Consider the following 22,114-nt stretch of genomic DNA (forward strand, 5'->3'; position numbering starts at 1 on the left):
ATACAGCAAATTATCACCTGATCTACTAATAAAGGCTGAAAATCAGGGGTCAAAGGACTTGAATGAAATCCACCACTCCAGCAAAAAAGCCAAAATTAGATTTGTCTCCCCTGAAACAGTCCTATTTTTCTTTGCAATCCAGGAGTTAATATTTCCTAAAAAGATAGCAGGCCTAAAAACCATTTAAACTATACTTCAAAATGAGTTTTGTTTATCAACTGCTAGATACAAATCTGGCCATTACAGTTTGCAAAGGATCACTGATGTCACTGCTTGGTCATGTACTTTCATCCAGTCAGTTTTATTTATCTGTCTTTGTTGTTGCAGTTGTGATTATTTGTTTTATCTTAGAAATTCACAGAACATATATCTATTTTCAGTGTACAATAAGGTCAACAGTTTAATAAACCTCATTTGTCATGTAAAACAAGTAGTTTTTATCTAAGAGGTTCACAGATTTTGAAAAATTGTCCCAGGTAATTTGTTTCTAAGAAGAAAATATTATCTCATATGATTACTTCTTGCCTGATATGAATAGATTTGGATTTGTCAGAACTTTCCGGATTCTGCTAAATTAGTAGGTTTTTTTTCCCCCCGAGTCTTTTTTTAATACAAGAAGTACTAGCAGAAAGATAACTTCCACTTAAAGAATCTGGGTTACGTTTAAAAATTCTCTTAGTCTGTTTTTACAACTCTTTTCAAAAACTGAGTTATAGAAATGGAGGAGACTATTTTACAATCTTAAGCATATTTACATCTGAATCATTTTAGTCACAGGAGATACTTTCCTCTCTGAAAAGAAATCTGATGTTTTCTCTTGGTAACTAATTCCATCATTTAGTTGGCTCCATGGCCAATCAAATTTGTATCTTCTCATAATGCTGGTTAAACTGCTTTACTCTGATAAGCATCTTTATTTCCGGAGAGGTCAGAGTCATTTAGAAGGCTGGTGTTGTGATCTAATAGCACTCAGCTCTTCCTTGGTAAGGATCTTTAATTATGACCCAAGTCTAGTTTACCTCTGCTGAGCAGAGGCACAGGAGGATACCCTGGAATGAAGAAAGATCTAGCAGGAAGATCTTTCTTTTACCAGTATGCTCATTCTTTAATAAACATCTATTGATCACCTTAATAGGGATATTGACATACCATTTGGATAAAAAGTTAGAAAAATAAGAAAATATATTCAGTCTGCTTATAATACATAAAGATAATTTGGAAAGACAAAACAACAACAAAAACATGTCCTTGGTGTGTGCATGGGAGAGAAAAACAGTAGATGGGAGATAGAACTATGATAAGGGTGCTTCTTCTTGAATCATCTGAGTGCAATACTTATTCAAAAAATACAATAAATGGAATTAAAAATAAAGTCGATGGCTTTTTTTTTTTTTTTTTTTTTTTTTTTTGAGACAGGGCCTCTCTCTGTCACCCAGGCTGGAATGCAGCGGTGCTATCTCGGCTCACTACAACCTCTGCCTCCTGGGCTCAAGCAATCCTCCTGCCTCAGCCTTCCAAGCAGCTGGGACCACAGACACGCACCACTAGGCCTGGCTTTTATTTTATTTTATTTCTATTTCTGTAGAGACAGGGTTTCGCTATGTAGTCCAGGCTGGTCTTGAACTCCTGAACCAAAGCGATTCACCGGCCTTGGCATCCCAAAGTGCTGGGATTACAGGCATGAGCCACCGTGCCCGGATGATATGCTCTTTTTAAGATTGCATGTGGCAAGTGCTATAAAAGAGGTATACAGAAGGTGTTACTGAAGAAGCACAGAAGAAGAATGTTTCTACTGGAAGAAATTTGAAAGGACTCCATAGAAGTAGTATTTTAGCTAAGTTTTGAAAATGTGTAGGCATTTGTCAGGAGTCCCTGAAGAAAAGCATTCCAGGGAAAAAAAAATGCTGAGCACTAATTGAATGTTTTACAATTATCTTGTAGCTATAATCCTCATCTCCCTTCCTTATTCCAAAAGGTTGGTATTATGTCACCATCAGATACAAGCTCAGTCTTGTTGCCAGGGATCTTATTCACAAAGTCCTAAATTTACTGTTCTATATTCCCTTACCTGCTTAGCCTTGCCGGAAGACTTCTTGGTTCTGTATAATGTGTTTAATCACCATTTTGATAACCATTTTTCCTCTAGAAATTCCTCCACATCTCTAAACAGAACTCTTCGTAACACAACTTAGGCCTGATTCTTTTTTTAAAATTAAATATTATTATTTTTTAATTTTTGTAGAGACAGAGTCTCACTATATTGTCCAAGCTAGTCTCAAACTCTTGGGCTCAAGCAATCCTCTTGCCTTGGCTTCCCAAAGTGCTGAGATTACAGGCATGAGCCACCGCACCTGGCCAGGCCTAATTCTTGTTTTTGATTCAGAAATCATACTTATTTCTCAAATCTTATAAAACTTAATAATTTCTGCAGCTTTAAACTATCTTTACCTTACTTTCTTCTATTCATCTTTATAATCACCTTCTGAATCATCTTTCAATTTTGTGCATCTCTCTAACTTCTAGCTCACTAGCAGAATTAAAATGAAGATTTAATAGTTCAAACCCACATTCTGAAAAATCCAAGGATTCAAAAGCTTTAAAAATACCAGAGTATTAATTTTTCCTAGGATCAGTTTTTCCTCCATTATTATTTAATCACAGCAAATGCTGTATTTTTAGGAGTTCATATTTCTCCCCAAGTTGGCTTCACGTGTCATTTTTTAATCAATTCTCCAATTTGTCAGTTATTTTCCATTCCTGTTCTATCATCGGAGGTATTATGATTCCTTTCTTATTTGGAATCACCTGCACATGAATATACACATGATCAAAATTCCTCTATGAAAACAAAAGAACTGCTAACACAAACAAAACATCAGTCAGTCACACCACTACAGCAAAACACACTTTCTATTTAGGTCTATATCTGCACCCTAACCAGGGACTTCTTACCTCTACCTCCCATTCTTAATTACCTTTCCCTTAAATCTTTCTGGTAAGAATTACCCAGACAACAGACCCCATAGCAGAAGGAGCAAATTAAGGCAGCCAGGCTGAGATAGCAAACATGTCTGTCCAGTAAAGCCCACTTCAGAATGACTCCCAGCCTCCCTCTCTCCACCAGTAACTGTCTTACTTCTCCCCTATCAGTCTCTGAGCTTGTGCTTTGTCTACCTAAATTGTCCCCATTCTACCAATGAGGAAACTGAGGCTCCTAGAAGAAAGAACTTTGACTTTAAAAAAGCTGAACTTCCAACTGGCAGGCAGCCCATTCAATATTTGTCTTGTCCTTGCCCTTGCTCACAATGCTGTGACAGTAAAAGAAATCTCTGAAAGCAGTGTCTCAGCCCACTATGGGTCCTGGTGTCTATCTCCACCCTCAGCCCTACAGGTGCCAAAGTTTGCCTAGGAGGAACCAAAGAGCTGTCCGACGTGTGCATACCAGCTTAACACGTATGTGCCACTAATACCATCATTTTTAATAATAAAAAACTAATGCATATAAGATGGTTTCTCTACTTCAACACTATTAACATTTTAGGCCAGAAAATCCTTTGTTGTGGTAATCTGTCCTGTGCAACATAGGATGTTTAGCAGCATCTCTGACTGCTATCAATTAGAATGCCAGTAGCATTTACTTTCGTTCTAAAAACCAAAATGTCTCCAGACATTGCCAAATGTCCCCTCGAAGAGCAAAATCAACCCCAGTGAAAAACAACTGGCATATACTAAAAGAAAATACATTACAAAAAAGCAGGTAACATTTAATGAGGCAACTCTCTGCCTTACAAAAAGTTTGTTTATCCATGGTTTAAGTGGGCTTTTTCAATTAAATAACTCTGTAGTCCTTAGTAAGATACAATACCTACAAGCCTCAGTATCTTCACTTTTAAACTGCTCTAAATCCCTCTTACATAAATGTTCTATTAATGTATGGTTCTAAGTGCGTTATAGTTATTAACTGCCAGACAGAGAGGGCATGAAACCTAAAAACACAAAATATTAGAAACTACAACAAAGCAATGAGAAATTATGAAGAAACATTCCTGAGACTGCACTATACCACTGAAAAATATGACCACTTAAAAAATATGGCATATTGATTTTTTAAAGTACACTTATGGTCTAGAACAGTACTGTCCAAAAAAATTATAATGCAAGCCACAAGTACAATTTTAAATTTTCTAATAACCAGATTAACAAAGTAAAAAAAAAAAAAAAAGGTTAAATATTTTTATTTAACTCAATATATCCAGATTATCATTTTAACATGTAAGCAAGTAAAAATTATGAGATATTTTACATTCTTTTTTTCATATTGTCTTGAAATATAGTGTATCCTTTATCTATAGCATATCTGAATTTGCACTAGGCATATTTCTAATGCTCAATAGCCACATGTGACAAATAGCTACAATAGCAGCCAAAGAATAAGGGCAAAGAGTGAGCACTCATTTTTCATCTTTACCAGAGAATGAAGTGTTCCACATATATAAATTATCAATAATTGGAGTTGACCTTTTCAAGCAAAATTTCTCCTTTCGTTCATTATTAATACATCTTTTTAAATAATAATACAAACCATAATACTTTTTATTTTATTTTTTAAATTGAGACAGAGTCTCGCTCTGTCACCCAAGCTGGAGTGCAGTGGCGCCATCTCGGCTCACTGCAACCTTCACCACCCGGGTAAAGCGATTCTCGTGCCTCAGCCTCCTGAGTAGCTGGGATTATAGGCTCCTGCCACCACGCCCAGCTAATTTTTTTGTATTTTTAGTACAGACGGGGTTTCACCATGTTGGCCAGGCTAGTCTCGAACTCCTGACCTCAGGTGATCCACCGGCCTCAGCTTCCCGAAGTGCTGGAATTACAGGCGTGAGCCACCTTGCCCAGCCTATCATAATACTTTTTAAACAAAGGATTATGATAAACACAACTCATTATTTGCTTAATAATAACACAACTGTATTATGTTTTATATTCTGAGTCTGTTAGCTTTTCTGATTTCTTCCTAGATACCCAGGCGTTTTACCACTGCCAGACTAGAAACCATCAGATGAACTGAAAACTAACTTCCCAGAGCTGTCCAACTGTGCGGCACCCAAAAAAAGTCAGGATTCCCTGACTTTGGGGGGGATGGCAGGTCACCTCATTTAAACGACTGTTTCAAGCTTTGGGTTTAAGAATCCATGTGTAAAATTCCTCTTCAACATATCCACCATTTCCCCCAACAACCCCCATGTTAGGAACAGTCTCTTTTCAGCCTTGATTCCCACTTCATCCTTTGTTTTCATCCATATTCTGTTCCCATTTAATCTAGGAGTTCTAATTGTAGGGTGAACACATGCCCTGATTTGCCAGAGTCGTAAGTTTACCCACTATTGTTCCAGCATAATTACTAAAATTGTCTTAGTTTGGACAATTACACAGTTACCCCATCTAATGGTCTCTATCATTAAGTCTTAAGACAGCAGAGACTGATGACCAATCCTTGCCTACAGATGAAGGGTATATAAGATACTATTAAAATAATACTTCACCTTAATTACTATAAATATTTCTTAATGACTGTAATATTTCCATACTGCCAATCAAAGTCTGTGTCAATAAAGCCTTGAAATACAAAACTTGCTAATGAAGTAGTGAAAGACTCTGGCTGAAATTTATTCCTAATTTTAGTAAAAAGGTAAGGAGTTACTCAAAAGAAACAACTATCATTCCTTCAAAGAAAAGGGTTATTAAAGTATTCCTGCTACTACAATTCCATGTCTAAGATTTTCAAAAGGTGATCTTCTAGAGAGGCTTATTAACTAAAGAGATGACCTCAAACATCACCCAGATTATAGAGTCCCATCTCAGAGCTAGGGGGAAGAAATTGGTTATACTTTAGAAGAAGTTTAAAGTAAGAATAGGGGTTATCTATAGTGAGGGGGCAGAGTCGGAAGGTTCATGGCAAATGGGAGAAAAGGCTGGGAGGGAAAATTTCACTAACTTTTTATATTTTTTAATTTTTGAATCATGTTACTATATTATTCAAAAAATTAAATTCTAAAAAAGTAATCTAAAAATCAGCCCTAAGTGTTGTAGTCCTCACACTGAACTTTCTCTAACAAACAGTCGAACTTTTAAGGGAAACTCACTATATGATTCTAGAGAGGAAATGAAGGAAAACCTTTGGAGTGGCTAGACGAGGAGGACAATGAAAATGACAAAACCATAGTGATTTGCACGAACGTAGTTGTTTAAATCCAAATTAAAGAAAAACACATGTGTACCACACTTCTATGCTGGTTTAGCACCAGCATCACTTACCTTTCAGAACAGCAGGTTTAATCGCCATTCTGCCAACGAGGCATTCTTTCAGCATGGATTCATAATTGACCCAACGATGAACCTGGTATGGAAAATAAATGATGGAAAAGAAACATGACTAACTCCACAGGATGCTCTCATTTTAGTATGGGCAAAACTAAACTTTCTGAAATCACTCTCAACACACACCTGAAAACTAAGAAGCATATTCAATTAGTCAACCAGGGAGTGATAGGCTGCACAGGTAGGGATTGTTTAGAACAGTATTCTCAAAGTGTTGGGACCTTTGGAAGTTCCTGACACCCTTTCAGGTCTCCATGAGGTCTCCATTTGTTTCATGATAATACTAATAAAAAGTTACTTTTTTTCAGCATCAGAGCAATAAAAGCAATGGTGGGTAAAACTGCTAGTATCTTGTATTAATCAAGGTAGTGGGTCCAAACTGTACTAGTAATTATTATCTTCTTCACCACCATGAACAGTGGAGGGAGCATGAGGAAGATATTTAAGAATACTTAAGAATATCCTTCATGAAGTAGAAAAATTATTAATTAAATTTTGACCCTTGGGTACATATTTTTATTACATTTTGTGTGACAAAGTGGGAAATTCTCAAAAAGATTAGTGTTATAAAGTATGATGGTTTCCCTGTGAAGAAACACTTAGATGACTGTTTGATTTGCAAACGGAACTGGACTTTTTTCATGAAAGGCCATTTGGCACATGTTTACCTATAATAAACCTGCACATCCTGCACATATACCTCAGAACTTAAAATAAATTTAAAAAAGAAGAAGACATACATGCAGTCAACCAGCAGTGAAAAAAGCTCAATATTACCGATCATTACAGAAATGCAAATCAAAACCACGAGATACCATTCCATGCCAGTTAGAATTGCTATTAATAAAAAGTCAAAAAATAACAGATGCTGCAAGATTGCAGAGAAAAGGGGACGTTTATACACTGTTGGTGAGACTGTAAATTATTTCAACCATCGTGGAAAGCGATACGGTGATTCCTCAAAGAGCTAAAAACAGAATTACCATTTGACCCAGCAATCCCATTACTGGGTATATATCCAGAGGAATATGAAGCATTCTACCATAAAGACACAAGCACACGACTGTTCACTACAGCACTATTCACAATAGCAAAGACATGGAATCAACCTAAATGCCCATAAATGACGGACTGAATAAAGAAAACGTGGTAAATATACACCAAGTAATACTATGCAGCTATAAAAAAGAACAAGATTATATCTTTGGCAGGAACGTGGATGGAGCTGGAGGCCATTACCCTTAGTAAACTAACAGGGAAATAGAAAACCAAATACTACATGTTCTCACTTATAAGTGGGAGCTGAATGATGAGAACTCCTGAACACAAAGAAATGAACAACAGACACTACTTAAGAATGGAGATTGGGAGGAGGGAGAGAAGCAGAAAAAATAACTATCAGGTACCAGGCTTAGTACCTGGATGATGAAATAATCTGTACAATAAATCCCCATGACAAGAGTTTACGTATATAACAAACCTGCACACGTACCCCTGAACGGAAAATAAAAGTTAAAAAAAAAAAAAAGAAGGGCCATTTATAAGAACTACTAGTAAACAAACTGATTATTCAGACTCAGATATTTATCAGGTATTTTCTTGAAAATAAACAAAGTGATTCTACTGCTTCCAGGAAAACAACTGATAGTATTTGTTGTCAGATGCCACCGGCGGAAATTATATTTAAACAACCTTTCTGCAAGGCACCTTCTCAATATGCCTTAAAAGTCTTAAAATAGGCCAGGAATAATTTTAAGGTGGGGTGGCTCACTCCTGTAATTCCAGCATTTTCAGATGCTGAGGTGAGAGGATTGCTTGAGCCCAGGAGTTAGAGGTTGCAGTAAGCTGATCATGCCACCCCATTCCAGCCTGGGCAAAAGAGCAAGACCCTGTCTGAAAAAAAAGGACTTAAAAATCTGCAGCTATTTTGTTGGTGGGGTAGGACACTTTGGCTTTGATCCTGGGTGTGTGCAGTAGTGTAGTCTCTATATGATTTCTTCAGGTGTAAACAGCACCAAGGATGACTGTGACTTCCTTAGTGTCTGAGGGTACAATTATTGGTGGAGGCTGAGATGAAGTTTTGCTGGTTACTAGGACCCCAGGTAGGTTAGTCTTTGGGCCCCAGTGGTGGGAGCAGAATTCACTCAGATATTTAGGAATTTACCTGAGAAAATATTTGCATGTATATAAAGATGTAGGTACCAGGATACTCATCACAGCACTACTTAAATTAGCAAAATATTGGAAACAATCTAAATGCCCAGTTGTAAAAGACCGGCAAAGGAAAATCAATATATAAAGCTATTCAATACAATACTATATAATCATTAAAATAATCAGCCAAAAAATACTGATATTGGAATCTTTATGGCATATGCCAGAGTAAATAAGCAAAAAGTACGTAAAGTATAGAAAGAAGACAGTTGACTACAGGTATTTCGTACTTGCCTCCACTAAGAACCAAGATAATGAATTGGTAATCATATTCTGAATACATCATCCAAGAGAGAACACTGAAATTCAACAGTAAAGTGACAGGAGTTACGTAAAGCAAGAAATGAAAAGGAAGTGAGGCAGCCTACAGGGCTGGGATCAGCTGGGAGCTGAAAGAGACTCAGGTTGGAGAACTTTAGCAGTCCACATTCCCACCATGGACTCCTGCAATCTTAGCCACAGAAGAACCCTTTGACCCTTGCAGGCCCTGACACCAAAAGAGAGAGCTGCTAGGAGATTGTGTAATGGCACTGCTCCAGGGAGGAAGCTTGCACTGGGTCTCACAAGCTCCCTGAGACCTAAGCAGCTACAGTAAACGGTCATTTCAGAGCCCTAGCCCCAACAAACTGCACACCGTACTAGAACCCAGCAGCACCCAGACTGAAGTGCAAAAGAAGCATGGCTGCTGCCCCAGGAGTTTAGGTTCAAGGAACTGCCAGCTACTGCAGGCAGAGCTAAAAACAGAATTACCATTTGACCCAGCAATCCCATTACTGGATATATATCCAGAGGAATATAAAGCATGGGCTGAGGCAAGAGCAAGTCACCAGGGCTGAAGAACAGGTGATACATTCACTCCCCATCCACTGGCCTAGGCTGCCTACCACTAAAGGCATCACCACTCTGCCCAGGGGCAGGGTATCACCACAACTGCTGTCTCCCTCCACCTGAGCATTCCACTGGTAGCCTGGGAATTGCTCCTGCCTACCATGCCTACCATGGCTGGCCTCACCCGTCTCTGCCTATGTCACAGCACAGTTTGAGGGCCAGGAGGTTGCCCAGCCCAGTCCAACACACTGGCACCTGAACACTCCTCCCAGGGGCCTGAGGTTGGACATACCAACCTGGCTGCTACCGTCACAGCTAGTACCTCCTTGCACATGCCATCTCAAGGGTTAGAGACTGGCCTGCACAGCCCATAACAGCCTCCACCAACATAAGCGTGTACCACCTGGGACCCAGAGGTCATCCTGCCACTGCCACTGTCATCACCCATGCCACACCACCTGCCCAGGGGCCCAAGAACTCACCCACTGTTGCCACTACTGGGATCCAACTAGGCCACAAAGAGGCCCAAGAATCAGCTTGCCTTGATGCAGTAACCCTGGTGCCAGCATATGCCATCCTGGGGCCCAAGGACAGACGCGCTTAGCCCACTGCTCCCACCACTGGGGCCCAAAGACTAACCTACCTGGGGTGTCCTAGTAACCAGCAAAACTTCATCATCGCCTCCACCAATAATTGTACCCTAAGACACTAAGGAAGTCACAGTCATCATTGATGCTGTTTACACCTGAAGAAATCATATAGAGACTACACTACTGCACACACCAGGATCAAAGCCAAACATCACAGATATATTTACAGGAAAAATTTCTCCCATATGAAATTAAAAAAAACTGAAAAAGGGCCAGGTGTGGTGGCTCAGCACTTTGGGAGGCCGAGGCGGAGGATCACCTGAGGTCAAGAGTTCGAGAAGAGCCTGGCCAACATGGTGAAACCCCTTCTCTACTAAAAATACAAAAAATTAGTCAGGCGTGGAGGCATGTGCCTGTAGTCCCACCTACTTGGGTGGCTGAGGCAGGAGAATCGCTTGAACCCGGGAGACAGAGGTTGCAGCGAGATGAGACTGCACAACCGCACTCCAGCCTGGGCAACAAGGTGAGATTCTGTCTCAAAACAAAACAAAACAAATGATATACAAAACACATTCAAAAGCAAATTATTATTTGATCTAAAGAGAGAGATAAACTCCAACACAATAATAGTGGGGGAGTCCAAAATCCCATTCTCAGCATTAGACAAAATCCCATTCTCAGCATTAGATGGATCTAGAGAGAAAAATCAACAAACATTGGATTTAAACTGGACTTCAGACCAATGGACCTAGCAGACATTTATAAAACATTTATCCAGCGATTGCAGAATACACATTTTTTTTTTCATCAGCACATGTAACATTGTCCATGACAGATATATGTTAGGCTACAAAACAAATCTCAACATATTTTTAAGCACTGAAATCCTCTTGAGTATATTTTCAGACCCCAGTAAAATAAATAAATACTAACAGGAACTTTCAAAACCATACAAATACATGGAAATTAAACAACATGCTCCTGAATCACCATTCAGTCAAAGAAGGAATTAAGATGGAAATAAAAAAAATTTCTTGAAACAAATGAAAATGGAAATGCAGCATACCAAAACCTGGGGAAATACAGCAAAAGCAGTATCTAAGGGGAAGTAGCAATAAATGCCTACTCCAAAAAAGCTGACAGATTTCAAATAAACAATCTAACAATGTACCTCAAGGAACTAGAAAAGCAAGAAGAAACCAAAGGCAAAATTAGCAGAAGAAAAGAAATAGTAACTGTCAGAGCAGAACTATATGAAATAGATTTTTTTAAAAAGATACAAAGGATCAATAAGACAAAAAGTTGATTTTTGAAAAGATAAAACAAAATTGGTAAGCCACTAGCTAGAATAACCAAAAAAAGAGAAGACCTAAGTAAACAAAATCAGAAATGAAAAGGAGACAACACAACTGATACCAAAGAAATACAAAGGATCATCAGAGACTATTATGAGCAACTATACATTAACAAACTGGAAAACCTAGAGAAAATGGATAAACTCCTGGAAACATACAACCTATCAAGATTGAATCAGGAAGAAATAGAAAACATGAACAGATCAATAACCAGTAGCAAGATTGAATTAGTAATAAAAAATCTCCCAAAAACAACAACAACAAAGGACTAGATGGATTCACTGTAAAATTTTACCCAATGTAGAAAGAAGAGTAAATCCCAACCCTCCTCAAATTATTCCAAAAAATTGAATAGAAGGGAATTCACCCTAATTTATTCTACAAGGCCAGCATTACTCTGATACCAAAACCAAGTAAGTGTACAAAAACAACAATCAAAAAAAAAAAAAAAAAAAAACCCACAAAAACTACAGTATCACTGATAAACATAAATGGAAAAATGTCAAGAAAACACTAGCCAAATGAATTCAACAGCACATCAAAAATATAATACAACATGATGAAGTGGAATTTATCCCAAGGAGGCAGGGATGATTTAACATACACAAACTAGTAAATGTGATACATCACATCAAAAGAATGAAAAACAAAAACTGTATGATCATCTCAATAACACAAAAAAAATTTGATAAAGTTCAACATTCCTACATGATAAAAACTCTCAACGAACTAGACATAGAAGGAATATACCTCAAAATAATAAAAGGCCATATATGACAAACCCACAGCTAACAACGTATTGCACTGGGAAAAGTGAAAAGCCTTTTCACTAAGAACTGGAACAAGACAGGATGCCCACTTTCACTACCCCTATTTAACACAGCACTGGAAGTTCTAGCCAGAGCAATGCAAGAGAAAGAAATAAAAAGCATCCAAATTGGAAAAGAGAAAGTCAAACTGTCCCTTTTAACAAATATTATTTTGTATTTAGAAAAACCAAAAGACTCCACCAAATAGAGCTGATAAACAAATTCAGTAAAGTTGTAAGACACAAAATCAACATACAAAACTCAGCAGTGTTTCTATACGCCAATAATAAAACAGCTGAAAAAGAAATCAAGAAGACAATCCCATTAGCCATAGCTACAAAAAAAGAAAGAAAGAAAGCTATAGAGAAATTTAACCAAAGAGATGAAAGATCTCTACAAGTAAAACTACAGAACACTGGTGAAAGAAAGTAAAGAGGACACAAACAAATGGAAAGATACACTATGCTCATGGATCAGAAGACTCAGTAACAATCAGAAGGAACATACAGCCCAAAGCAATATAAAGAATCAATACAATCGTTATCAAAATACCACTGTTATTTTTCACAGAAATAGAAAAAACAATCCTAAAATTCATATGGAACCAAAAACCCACTAGAATAGCCAAAGCAATCCTGAGCAAAGAGAATAAAGATAAAGACATCATATTACCCAATTTCAAAATATATTCCAAGGCTATGGTAACCAAAACAGCATAGTATTGGTATGAAAGTAGACACATAAACCAACAGAACGGAACAGAGAACCCAGAAATAAATCCACATATTTATAGCCAACTGATTTTCAACAATGATGTAGAGAATATACACTGAGGAAAGGACACTCTCTTCAATAAATGGTGCTGGGAAAATTGGATATCCATATGCAGAAGAATGAAGATGAACTCCAATCTCTCACCATATTAAAAAATCAACTCGAAACGGATTAAAGACTTAAATATAAGACCTGAAACTATAAAATCACTAGAAGAAAACACTGAAAAAACACTTCATGACATTGGTCTGAGCAAACATTTTATGGTTAAGACCTCAAAAGCACAGACAACTAACACAAAAATAGACAAATGTAACTATATTAAATTTAAAAGTTTCTACACAGCAAAGGAAACAATCAAGAGAGTGAAGAGACAACATGTTGAATGGGAGAAAATATCTGCAATCTATTTATCTAATAAGGACTGATATCCAGAATATATAAGGAACTCAACCATAAAAAAAAGTAATCCCAGGGGCGGAGCAAGATGGCAGAATAGGAACAGCTCCAGTCTCCAGCTCCCAGTGCGAGCGACACAGAAGACAGGTGATTTCTGCATTATCAACTGAGGTACTGGGTTCATCTCACTGGGGAGTGCGGGACAATCGGTGCTGGTCAGCTGTTGCAGCCCGACCAGCCAGAGCTGAAGCAGGGCAAGGCATCGCCTCACCTGGGAAGCGCAAGGGGGAAGGGAATCCCTTTTCCTAGCCAGGGGAACTGAGACACACAACACCTGGAAAATCGGGTAACTCCCACCCCAATACTGCGCTTTAAGCAAACAGGCACACCAGGAGATTATATCCCACACCTGGCCGGGAGGGTCCCACGCCCACGGAGCCTTCCTCATTGCTAGCACAGCAGTCTGCCATCTAACCGCAAGGCAGCAGCGAGGCTGGGGGAGGGGCGCCCGCCATTGCTGAGGCTTAAGTAGGTAAACAAAGCCCTGGGAAGATCGAACTGGGTGGAGCTCACAGCACTTCAAGGAGACCTGCCAGTCTCTGTAGACTCCACCTCCGGGGACAGGGCACAGCTAAACAACAACAACAACAACAACAACAAAAAGCAGCAGAAACCTCTGCAGACGCAAGCAACTCTGTCTGACAGCTTTGAAGAGAGCAGTGGATCTCCCAACACGGAGGTTGAGATCTGAGAACGGACAGACTGCCTGCTTAAGTGGGTCCCTGACGCCTGAGTAGCCTAACTGGGAGACATCCTCTACTAGGAGCAGACCGACACCCCACACCTCACACAGTGGAGTACACCCCTGAGAGGAAGCTTCCAAAGCAAGAATCAGACAGGTACACTCGCTGTTCAGCAGTATTCTATCTTCTGCAGCCTCTGCTGCTGACACCCAGGCAAACAGGGTCTGGAGTGGACCTTAAGCAATCCCCAACAGACCTACAGCTGAGAGTCCTGACTGTTAGAAGGAAAACTAACAAACAGGAAGGACACCCACACCAAAACCCCATCAGTACATCACCATCATCAAAGACCAGAGGCAGATAAAACCACAAAGATGGGGAAAAGGCAGGACAGAAAAGCTGGAAATTCAAAAAATAAGAGCGCATCTCCCCCTCCAAAGGAACGCAGCTCATTGCCAGCAACGGATCAAAGCTGGACGGAGAATGACTTTGACGAGATGAGAGAAGAAGGCCTCAGTCCATCAAAATTCTCAGAGCTAAAGGAGGAATTACGTACCCAGCACAAAGAAACTAAAAAGCTTGAAAAAAGAGTGGAAGAAATGATAACCAGAATAATTAATGCAGAGAAGGCCATAAACGAACGGACAGAGATGAAAACCATGACACGAGAAATAAATGACAAATGCACAAGCTTCAGTAACCGACTCGATCAACTGGAAGAAAGAGTATCAGCGACTGAGGATCAAATGAATGAAATGAAGCGAGAAGAGAAATCTAAACAAAAAAGGAGACAAAGAAATGAATAAAGCCTGCAAGAAGTATGGGATTATGTAAAAAGACCAAATCTACGTCTGATTGGGGTGCCTGAAAGTGAGGGGGAAAATGGAACCAAGTTGGGAAACACTCTTCAGGATATCATCCAGGAGAACTTCCCCAACCTAGTAGAGCAGGCCAACATTCAAATTCAGGAAATACAGAGAACGCCACAAAGATACTCCTCAAGAAGAGCAACTCCAAGACACATAATTGCCAGATTCACCAAAGTTGAAATGAAGGAAAAAATCTTAAGGGCAGCCAGAGAGAAAGGTCGGGTTACCCACAAGGGAAGCCCATCAGACTAACAGCAGATCTCTAGGCAGAAACTCTACAATCTAGAGGAGAGTGGGGGCCAATATTCAACATTCTTAAAGAAAAGAATTTTAAACCCAGAATTTCATATCCAGCCAAACTAAGTTTCATAAGTGAAGGAGAAATAAAATCCTTTACAGACAAGCAAATGCTTAGAGATTTTGTCACCACCAGGCCTGCCTTACAAGAGACCCTGAAGGAAGCACTAAACATGGAAAGGAACAACTGGTACCAGCCATTGCATGCCAAAATGTAAAGACCATCGAGGCTAGGAAGAAACTGCATCAACTAACGAGCAAAATAACCAGTTAATATCATTATGGCAGGATCAAGTTAACACATAACAATATTAACCTTAAATGTAAATGAACTAAATGCTCCGATTAAAAGACACAGACTGGCAAACTGGATAAAAAGTCAAGACCCATCAGTCTGCTGTATTCAGGAGACCCATCTCACATGCAGAGACATACATAGGCTCAAAATAAAGGGATGGAGGAAGATCTACCAAGCAAATGGAGAACAAAAAAAAAGCAGGGGTTGCAATACTAGTCTCTGATAAAACAGACTTTAAACCATCAAAGATCAAAAGAGACAAAGAAGGCCATTACATGATGGTAAAGGGATCAATTCAACAGGAAGAGCTAACTATCCTAAATATATATGCACCTAATACAGGAGCATCCAGATTCATAAAGCAAGTCCTTAGAGACTTACAAAGAGACTTAGACTCCCATACAAAAATAATGGGAGACTTCAACACCCCACTGTCAACATTAGACAGATCAACAAGACAGAAAGTTAACAAGGATATCCAGGAACTGAACTCATCTCTGCAGCAAGCAGACCTAATAGACATCTACAGAACTCTCCACCCTAAATCAACACAATTTACATTCTTTTCAGCACCACATCACACTTATTCCAAAATTGACCACATAATTGGAAGTAAAGCACTCCTCAGCAAATGTACAAAACCAGAAATTATAACAAACAGTCTCTCAGACCACAGTGCAATCAAACTAGAACTCAGGACTAAGAAATTCAGTCAAAACCGTTCAACTACATGGAAACTGAATAACCTGCTCCTGAATGACTACTGGGTACATAACGAAATGAAGGCAGAAATAAAGATGTTCTTTGAAACCAATGAGAACAAAGATACAACATACCAGAATCTCTGGGACACATTTAAAACAATGTGTAGAGGGAAATTTATAGCACTAAATGCCCACAAGAGAAAGCTGGAAAGATCTAAAATTGACACTCTAACATCACAATTAAAAGAACTAGAGAAGCAAGAGCAAACACATTCAAAAGCTAGCAGAAGGCAAGAAATAACTAAGATCAGAGCAGAACTGAAGGAGATAGAGACACAAAAAACCCTCCAAAAAATCAATGAATCCAGGAGTTGGTTTTATGAAAAGATCAACAAAATTGATAGACTGCTAGCAAGACTAATAAAGAAGAAAAGAGAGAAGAATCAAATGGATGCAATAAAAATGATAAAGGGGATATCACCACTGACCCCACAGAAATACAAACTACCATCAGAGAATACTATAAACACCTCTATGCAAATAAACTAGAAAATCTAGAAGAAATGGATAATTTCCTGGACACTTACACTCTCCCAAGACTAAACCAGTAAGAAGCTGAATCTCTGAATAGACCAATAGCAGGCTCTGAAAATGAGGCAATAATTAGTAGCCTACCAACCAAAAAAAGTCCAGGACCAGATGGATTCACAGCTGAATTCTACCAGAGGTACAAGGAGTAGCTGGTACCATTCCTTCTGAAACTATTCCAATCAATAGAAAAAGAGGGAATCCTCCCTAACTCATTTTATGAGGCCAACATCATCCTGATACCAAAGCCTGGCAGAGACACAACAAAAAAAGAGAATTTTAGACCAATATCCCTGATGAACATCGATGCAAAAATCCTCAATAAAATACTGGCAAACCGGATCCTGCAGCACATCAAAAAGCTTATCCACCATGATCAAGTGGGCTTCATCCCTGGGATGCAGGCTGGTTCAACATATGCAAATCAATAAACGTAATTCAGCATATAAACAGAACCAAAGACAAAAACCACATGATTATCTCAATAGATGCAGAAAAGGCCTTTGACAAAATTCAACAGCCCTTCATGCTAAAAACTCTCAATAAATTCAGTATTGATGGAATGTACCTCAAAATCATAAGAGCTATTTATGACAAACCCACAGCCAATATCATACTGAATGGGCAAAAACTGGAAAAATTCCCTTTGAAAACTGGCACAAGACAGGGATGCCCTCTCTCACCACTCCTATTCAACATAGTGTTGGAAGTTCTGGCTAGGGCAATCAGGCAAGAGAAAGAAATCAAGGGTATTCAGTTAGGAAAAGAAGAAGTCAAATTGTCCCTCTTTGCAGATGACATGATTGTATATTTAGAAAACCCCATTGTCTCAGCCCAAAATCTCCTTAAGCTGATAAGCAACTTCAGCAAAGTCTCAGGATACAAAATTAATGTGCAAAAATCACAAGCGTTCGTATACACCAGTAACAGACAAGCAGAGAGCCAAATCATGAATGAACTTCCATTCACAATTGCTTCAAAGAGAATAAAATACCTAGGAATCCAACTTACAAGGGATGTAAAGGACCTCTTCAAGGAGAACTACAAACCACTGCTCAGTGAAATCAAAGAGGACACAAACAAATGGAAGAACATACCATGCTCATGGATAGGAAGAATCCATATCGTGAAAATGGCCATATTGCCCAAGGTAATTTATAGATTCAATGCCATCCCCATCAAGCTACCAATGACTTTCTTCACAGAATTGGAAAAAACTGCTTTAAAGTTCATATGGAACCAAAAAAGAGCCCGCATCTCCAAGACAATCCTAAGTCAAAAGAACAAAGCTGGAGGCATCATGCTACCTGACTTCAAAATATACTACAAGGCTACAGTAACCAAAACAGCATGGTACTGGTACCAAAACAGAGATATAGACCAATGGAACAGAACAGAGTCCTCAGAAATAATACCACACATCTACAGCCATCTGATCTTTGATAAACCTGAGAAAAACAAGAAATGGGGAAAGGATTCCCTATTTAATAAATAGTGCTGGGATAATTGGCTAGCCATAAGTAGAAAGCTGAAACTGGATCCTTTCCTTACTCCTCATATGAAAATTAATTCAAGATGAATTAGAGACTTAAATGTTAGATCTAATACCATAAAAACCCTAGAAGAAAATCTAGGTAATACCATTGAGGACATAGGCATGGGCAAGGACTTGATGTCTGAAACACCAAAAGCAACGGCAACAAAAGCCAAAATTGACAAATGGGATCTAATTAAACTAAAGAGTTTCTGCACAGCAAAAGAAACTACCATCAGAGTGAACAGGCAACCTACAGAATGGGAGAAAATGTTTGCAATCTACTCATCTGACAAAGGGCTAATATCCAGAACCTACAAAGAACTCAAACAAATTTACAAGAAAAAAACAAACAACCCCATCAAAAAGTGGGCAAAGGATATGAATAGACATTTCTCAAAAGAGGACATTCATACAGCCAACAGACACATGAAAAAATGCTCATCATCACTGGCCATCAGAGAAATGCAAATCAAAACCACAATGAGATACCATCTCACACCAGTTAGAATGGCAATCATTAAAAAGTCAGGAAACAACAGGTGCAGGAGAGGATGTGGAGAAATAGGAACACTTTTACACTGTTGGTGGGATTGTAAACTAGTTCAACCATTATGGAAAACAGTATGGCGATTCCTCAAGGATCTAGAACTAGAAGTACCATATAACCACAATGAGATACCATCTCACACCAGTTAGAATGGCAATCATTAAAAAGTCAGGAAACAACAGGTGCAGGAGAGGATGTGGAGAAATAGGAACACTTTTACACTGTTGGTGGGATTGTAAACTAGTTCAACCATTATGGAAAACAGTATGGCGATTCCTCAAGGATCTAGAACTAGAAGTACCATATAACCCAGCCATCCCATTACTGGGTATATACCCAAAGGATTATAAATCATGCTGCTATAAAGACACATGCACACGTATGTTTGCTGCGGCATTATTCATGATAGCAAAGACTTGGAATCAACCCAAATGTCCATCAGTGACAGACTGGGTTAAGAAAATGTGGCATATATACAACATGGAATACTATGCAGCCAGAAAAAAGGATGAGTTTGTGTCCTTTGTAGGGACATGGATGCAGTTGGAAACCATCATTCTCAGCAAACTATCGCAAGAACAGAAAACCAAACACCGCATATTCTCACTCATAGGTGGGAACTGAACAATGAGATCACTTGGACTCGGGAAGGGGAACATCACACACTGGGGCCTATCACGGGGAGGGGGGAGGGGGGAGGGATTGCATTGGGAGCTACGCCTGATGTAAATGACGAGTTGATGGGTGCAGCACACCAACATGGCATAAGTATACATATGTAACAAACCTGCACATTATGCACATGTACCCTAGAACTTAAAGTATAATAAAAAATAAATAAATAAATAAATAAATAATCCCATTAAAAAGTGGGCCAAGAACACGAATAGACAATTCTCAAAAGATGACAAGTAGCTGATAAGTATATGAAAAAATGCTCAATATCACTGATTATCAGGGATGTGCAAATCAAAACCATAATTAGATATCATCCTATCCCAGTTAGAATGGCTATTACTAAAAAAACAAAAGAAAACACACAAGAAATAATAGATGCTGCTAAGGATGTAAAGAAAAGGGAACTCACATACTCTTGTTGGGAATGTAAATTAGTACAACCATTATGGAAAACAGCATGGAGATTCCTCAAAAAACTAAAATATTAATAGAACTACCATGTAATCCAGCAATCCCACTACTGGGTATCTATCAAAGTAAAATAAATAATTACATCAGAGATACTTGCATTTGCATATTTATTGCAGCACCATTCACAATAGCAAAGATATGGAATCCACCTAAGTGTCCACAAACAAGGAATGTATAAATAAAGAAAATATGTTATACTATATGCATACAATGGAATACTATTTGGCCATAAAAAATAATGAAATTATGTCACTAGCAGAAACATGAAAGGAACTGGAGATCATTACATTAAGTGAAATACACAGACACAGAAAGACAAATACTGCATGTTCTCACTCATAGGAGCTACAAAATTTGATGTCATTGACGTAGAGAATAGAATGATAGATTATCAGAGGTAGGGAAGGGTGCAAAACAAGATGCATGTTGGGAATATTTACCCTGATATATTCTTTTAGGACCTCAAATGCCAGGCTAACGAGTGTAAATTTACTTCCCTGTCAGTGGTGAGCCACTGACAGTTGCAGAGCAAGGTGCTAAGACAATTGTCTTTAAGAAATCTAATCTAACTGTCATGTTACCTAAATTGGTACTGAAGGTAAAGATATCAACACAGTATTAAAATAATATGGCTACAGAGGGTGAACTAAGGCAGTGGGAAGGGAGAAAAAGGTGTAATGTTTAAAGACAGATCATAGGATTTGGCCAGTAATCGGATACTGGGGCACAAGGAGAGATGAAAAAGATTTCTCAGGGGCTTCAAGTCCCTATTACAAGAAACAGGAAACAGAAGGAAAAAGAAGAAGGAAAATGACTTGATATTACTTGAGGGCATAAGGAGTTGAAGTACAGGGCATCAAATTGCCTATCAGGTATTTGGAAATGCAAGATAAGAGGTCAGCAGTGGGATAAAAACAGAAATAGGACAATAAGGAAATGACTTACTATTTGTGCAGCTAAAATACTGACACAAGTAAATTCTCATATTGAAAAATGCAAGTGTCACTACAATTGCTACTTTACTTCTGTGGTGAGCAAGTCATAAATAATTAAACATCACTGGTCTTATCAAAGCCAAGAAGAATGCAATCTAATTGTTTTGAATCTAGCAATCTAGTAAATATTGTTTTAAATACTAGAAAACTTAACAATATAGTACTTCCTGTGAATTCTCCAAAACAAGCTTTCCTTAAATAAGGTCTACATAACCTCATAACACTCAGGAACAGAAATAACACTAGACTTTATTGGAAATTCTTCTTGTGGCACAGTACATTCAACATTAGGAGGTTACAAGGCAGATTCAAGGGAAAAGTATAGCAGATAAGTTTTTAGGCAAATGTTCCTAAACCTTTCTATTTGGCTTGCATTGCTAGATAACAAAAACCAGGCCAGGCACGGTGGCTCACACCTATAATCCCAGCACTTTGGGCAGCTGAGGCAGGCAGAGTACTTGAGGCCAAGAGTTCAAGACCAGCCTGGTCAACATGGTGAAACCCCATCTCTACTAAAAAAACAAAAATTAGTCAGGCGTGGTGGCACACTCCTGTAATCTCAGCTACTCGGGAGGCTGAGACAGCAGAACTGCTTGAACCTGGGAGGCGCAGGTTGCAGTGATCCGAGATCATGCCACTGCACTCCAGCCTGGGGGACAGAGTGAGACTCTGTCTCATAGATACACAGATAGACAGCAGGCAGGCAGACAGACAGAAAGCAAATACCAAATGACAATGGGAACTTGCTTTAAAACAGCAATAAAAACCTTCCAAAGAGAATGCTGTTATTACCAATGCGTAAACATGACTCTTCTCCAACCCAGGAAGAACGTTAACAGCAAATGAGATCCTGCCATTTAAGCAAATGCACCTAAGTGCTCTCAAACACAATGGGCCCTTGAACAACACAGGTTTGAACTGCAACCGAGTCCATCTATATATGGGTTTTCTTCTACCTTTGACACTTCGACAGAAAGACCAACCCTCCCTATTTCTCCTCCTCCTCCTCAGCCTACTCAAGATGAAGATGAGGATGAAGACCT

The 22,114-nt window shown here is 38.8% G+C and overlaps 1 protein-coding gene across 7 annotated transcripts in view; it reads right to left on the reverse strand.

Moving 5' to 3' along the window:
• The window catches only part of CYB5R4 (cytochrome b5 reductase 4), a 105,589-nt gene that overhangs the window by 47,496 nt on the left and 35,979 nt on the right, over positions 1-22,114 (reverse strand). For all 7 annotated transcript variants that reach the window (XR_012433634.1, XR_012433635.1, XM_065543766.2 and 4 more), the window contains one exon: positions 6,313-6,394. Coding sequence is in view for 5 of the 7 variants with exons in the window: in XM_065543766.2 (XP_065399838.1) it covers positions 6,313-6,394 (82 nt within the window). In the remaining 2 variants the exon portion in view is untranslated. The remainder of the gene's footprint in view (positions 1-6,312; positions 6,395-22,114) is intronic.

The sequence above is a fragment of the Macaca fascicularis genome, chromosome 4 (genome assembly GCF_037993035.2).
Source record: "Macaca fascicularis isolate 582-1 chromosome 4, T2T-MFA8v1.1".
NCBI lineage: Eukaryota > Metazoa > Chordata > Mammalia > Primates > Cercopithecidae > Macaca > Macaca fascicularis.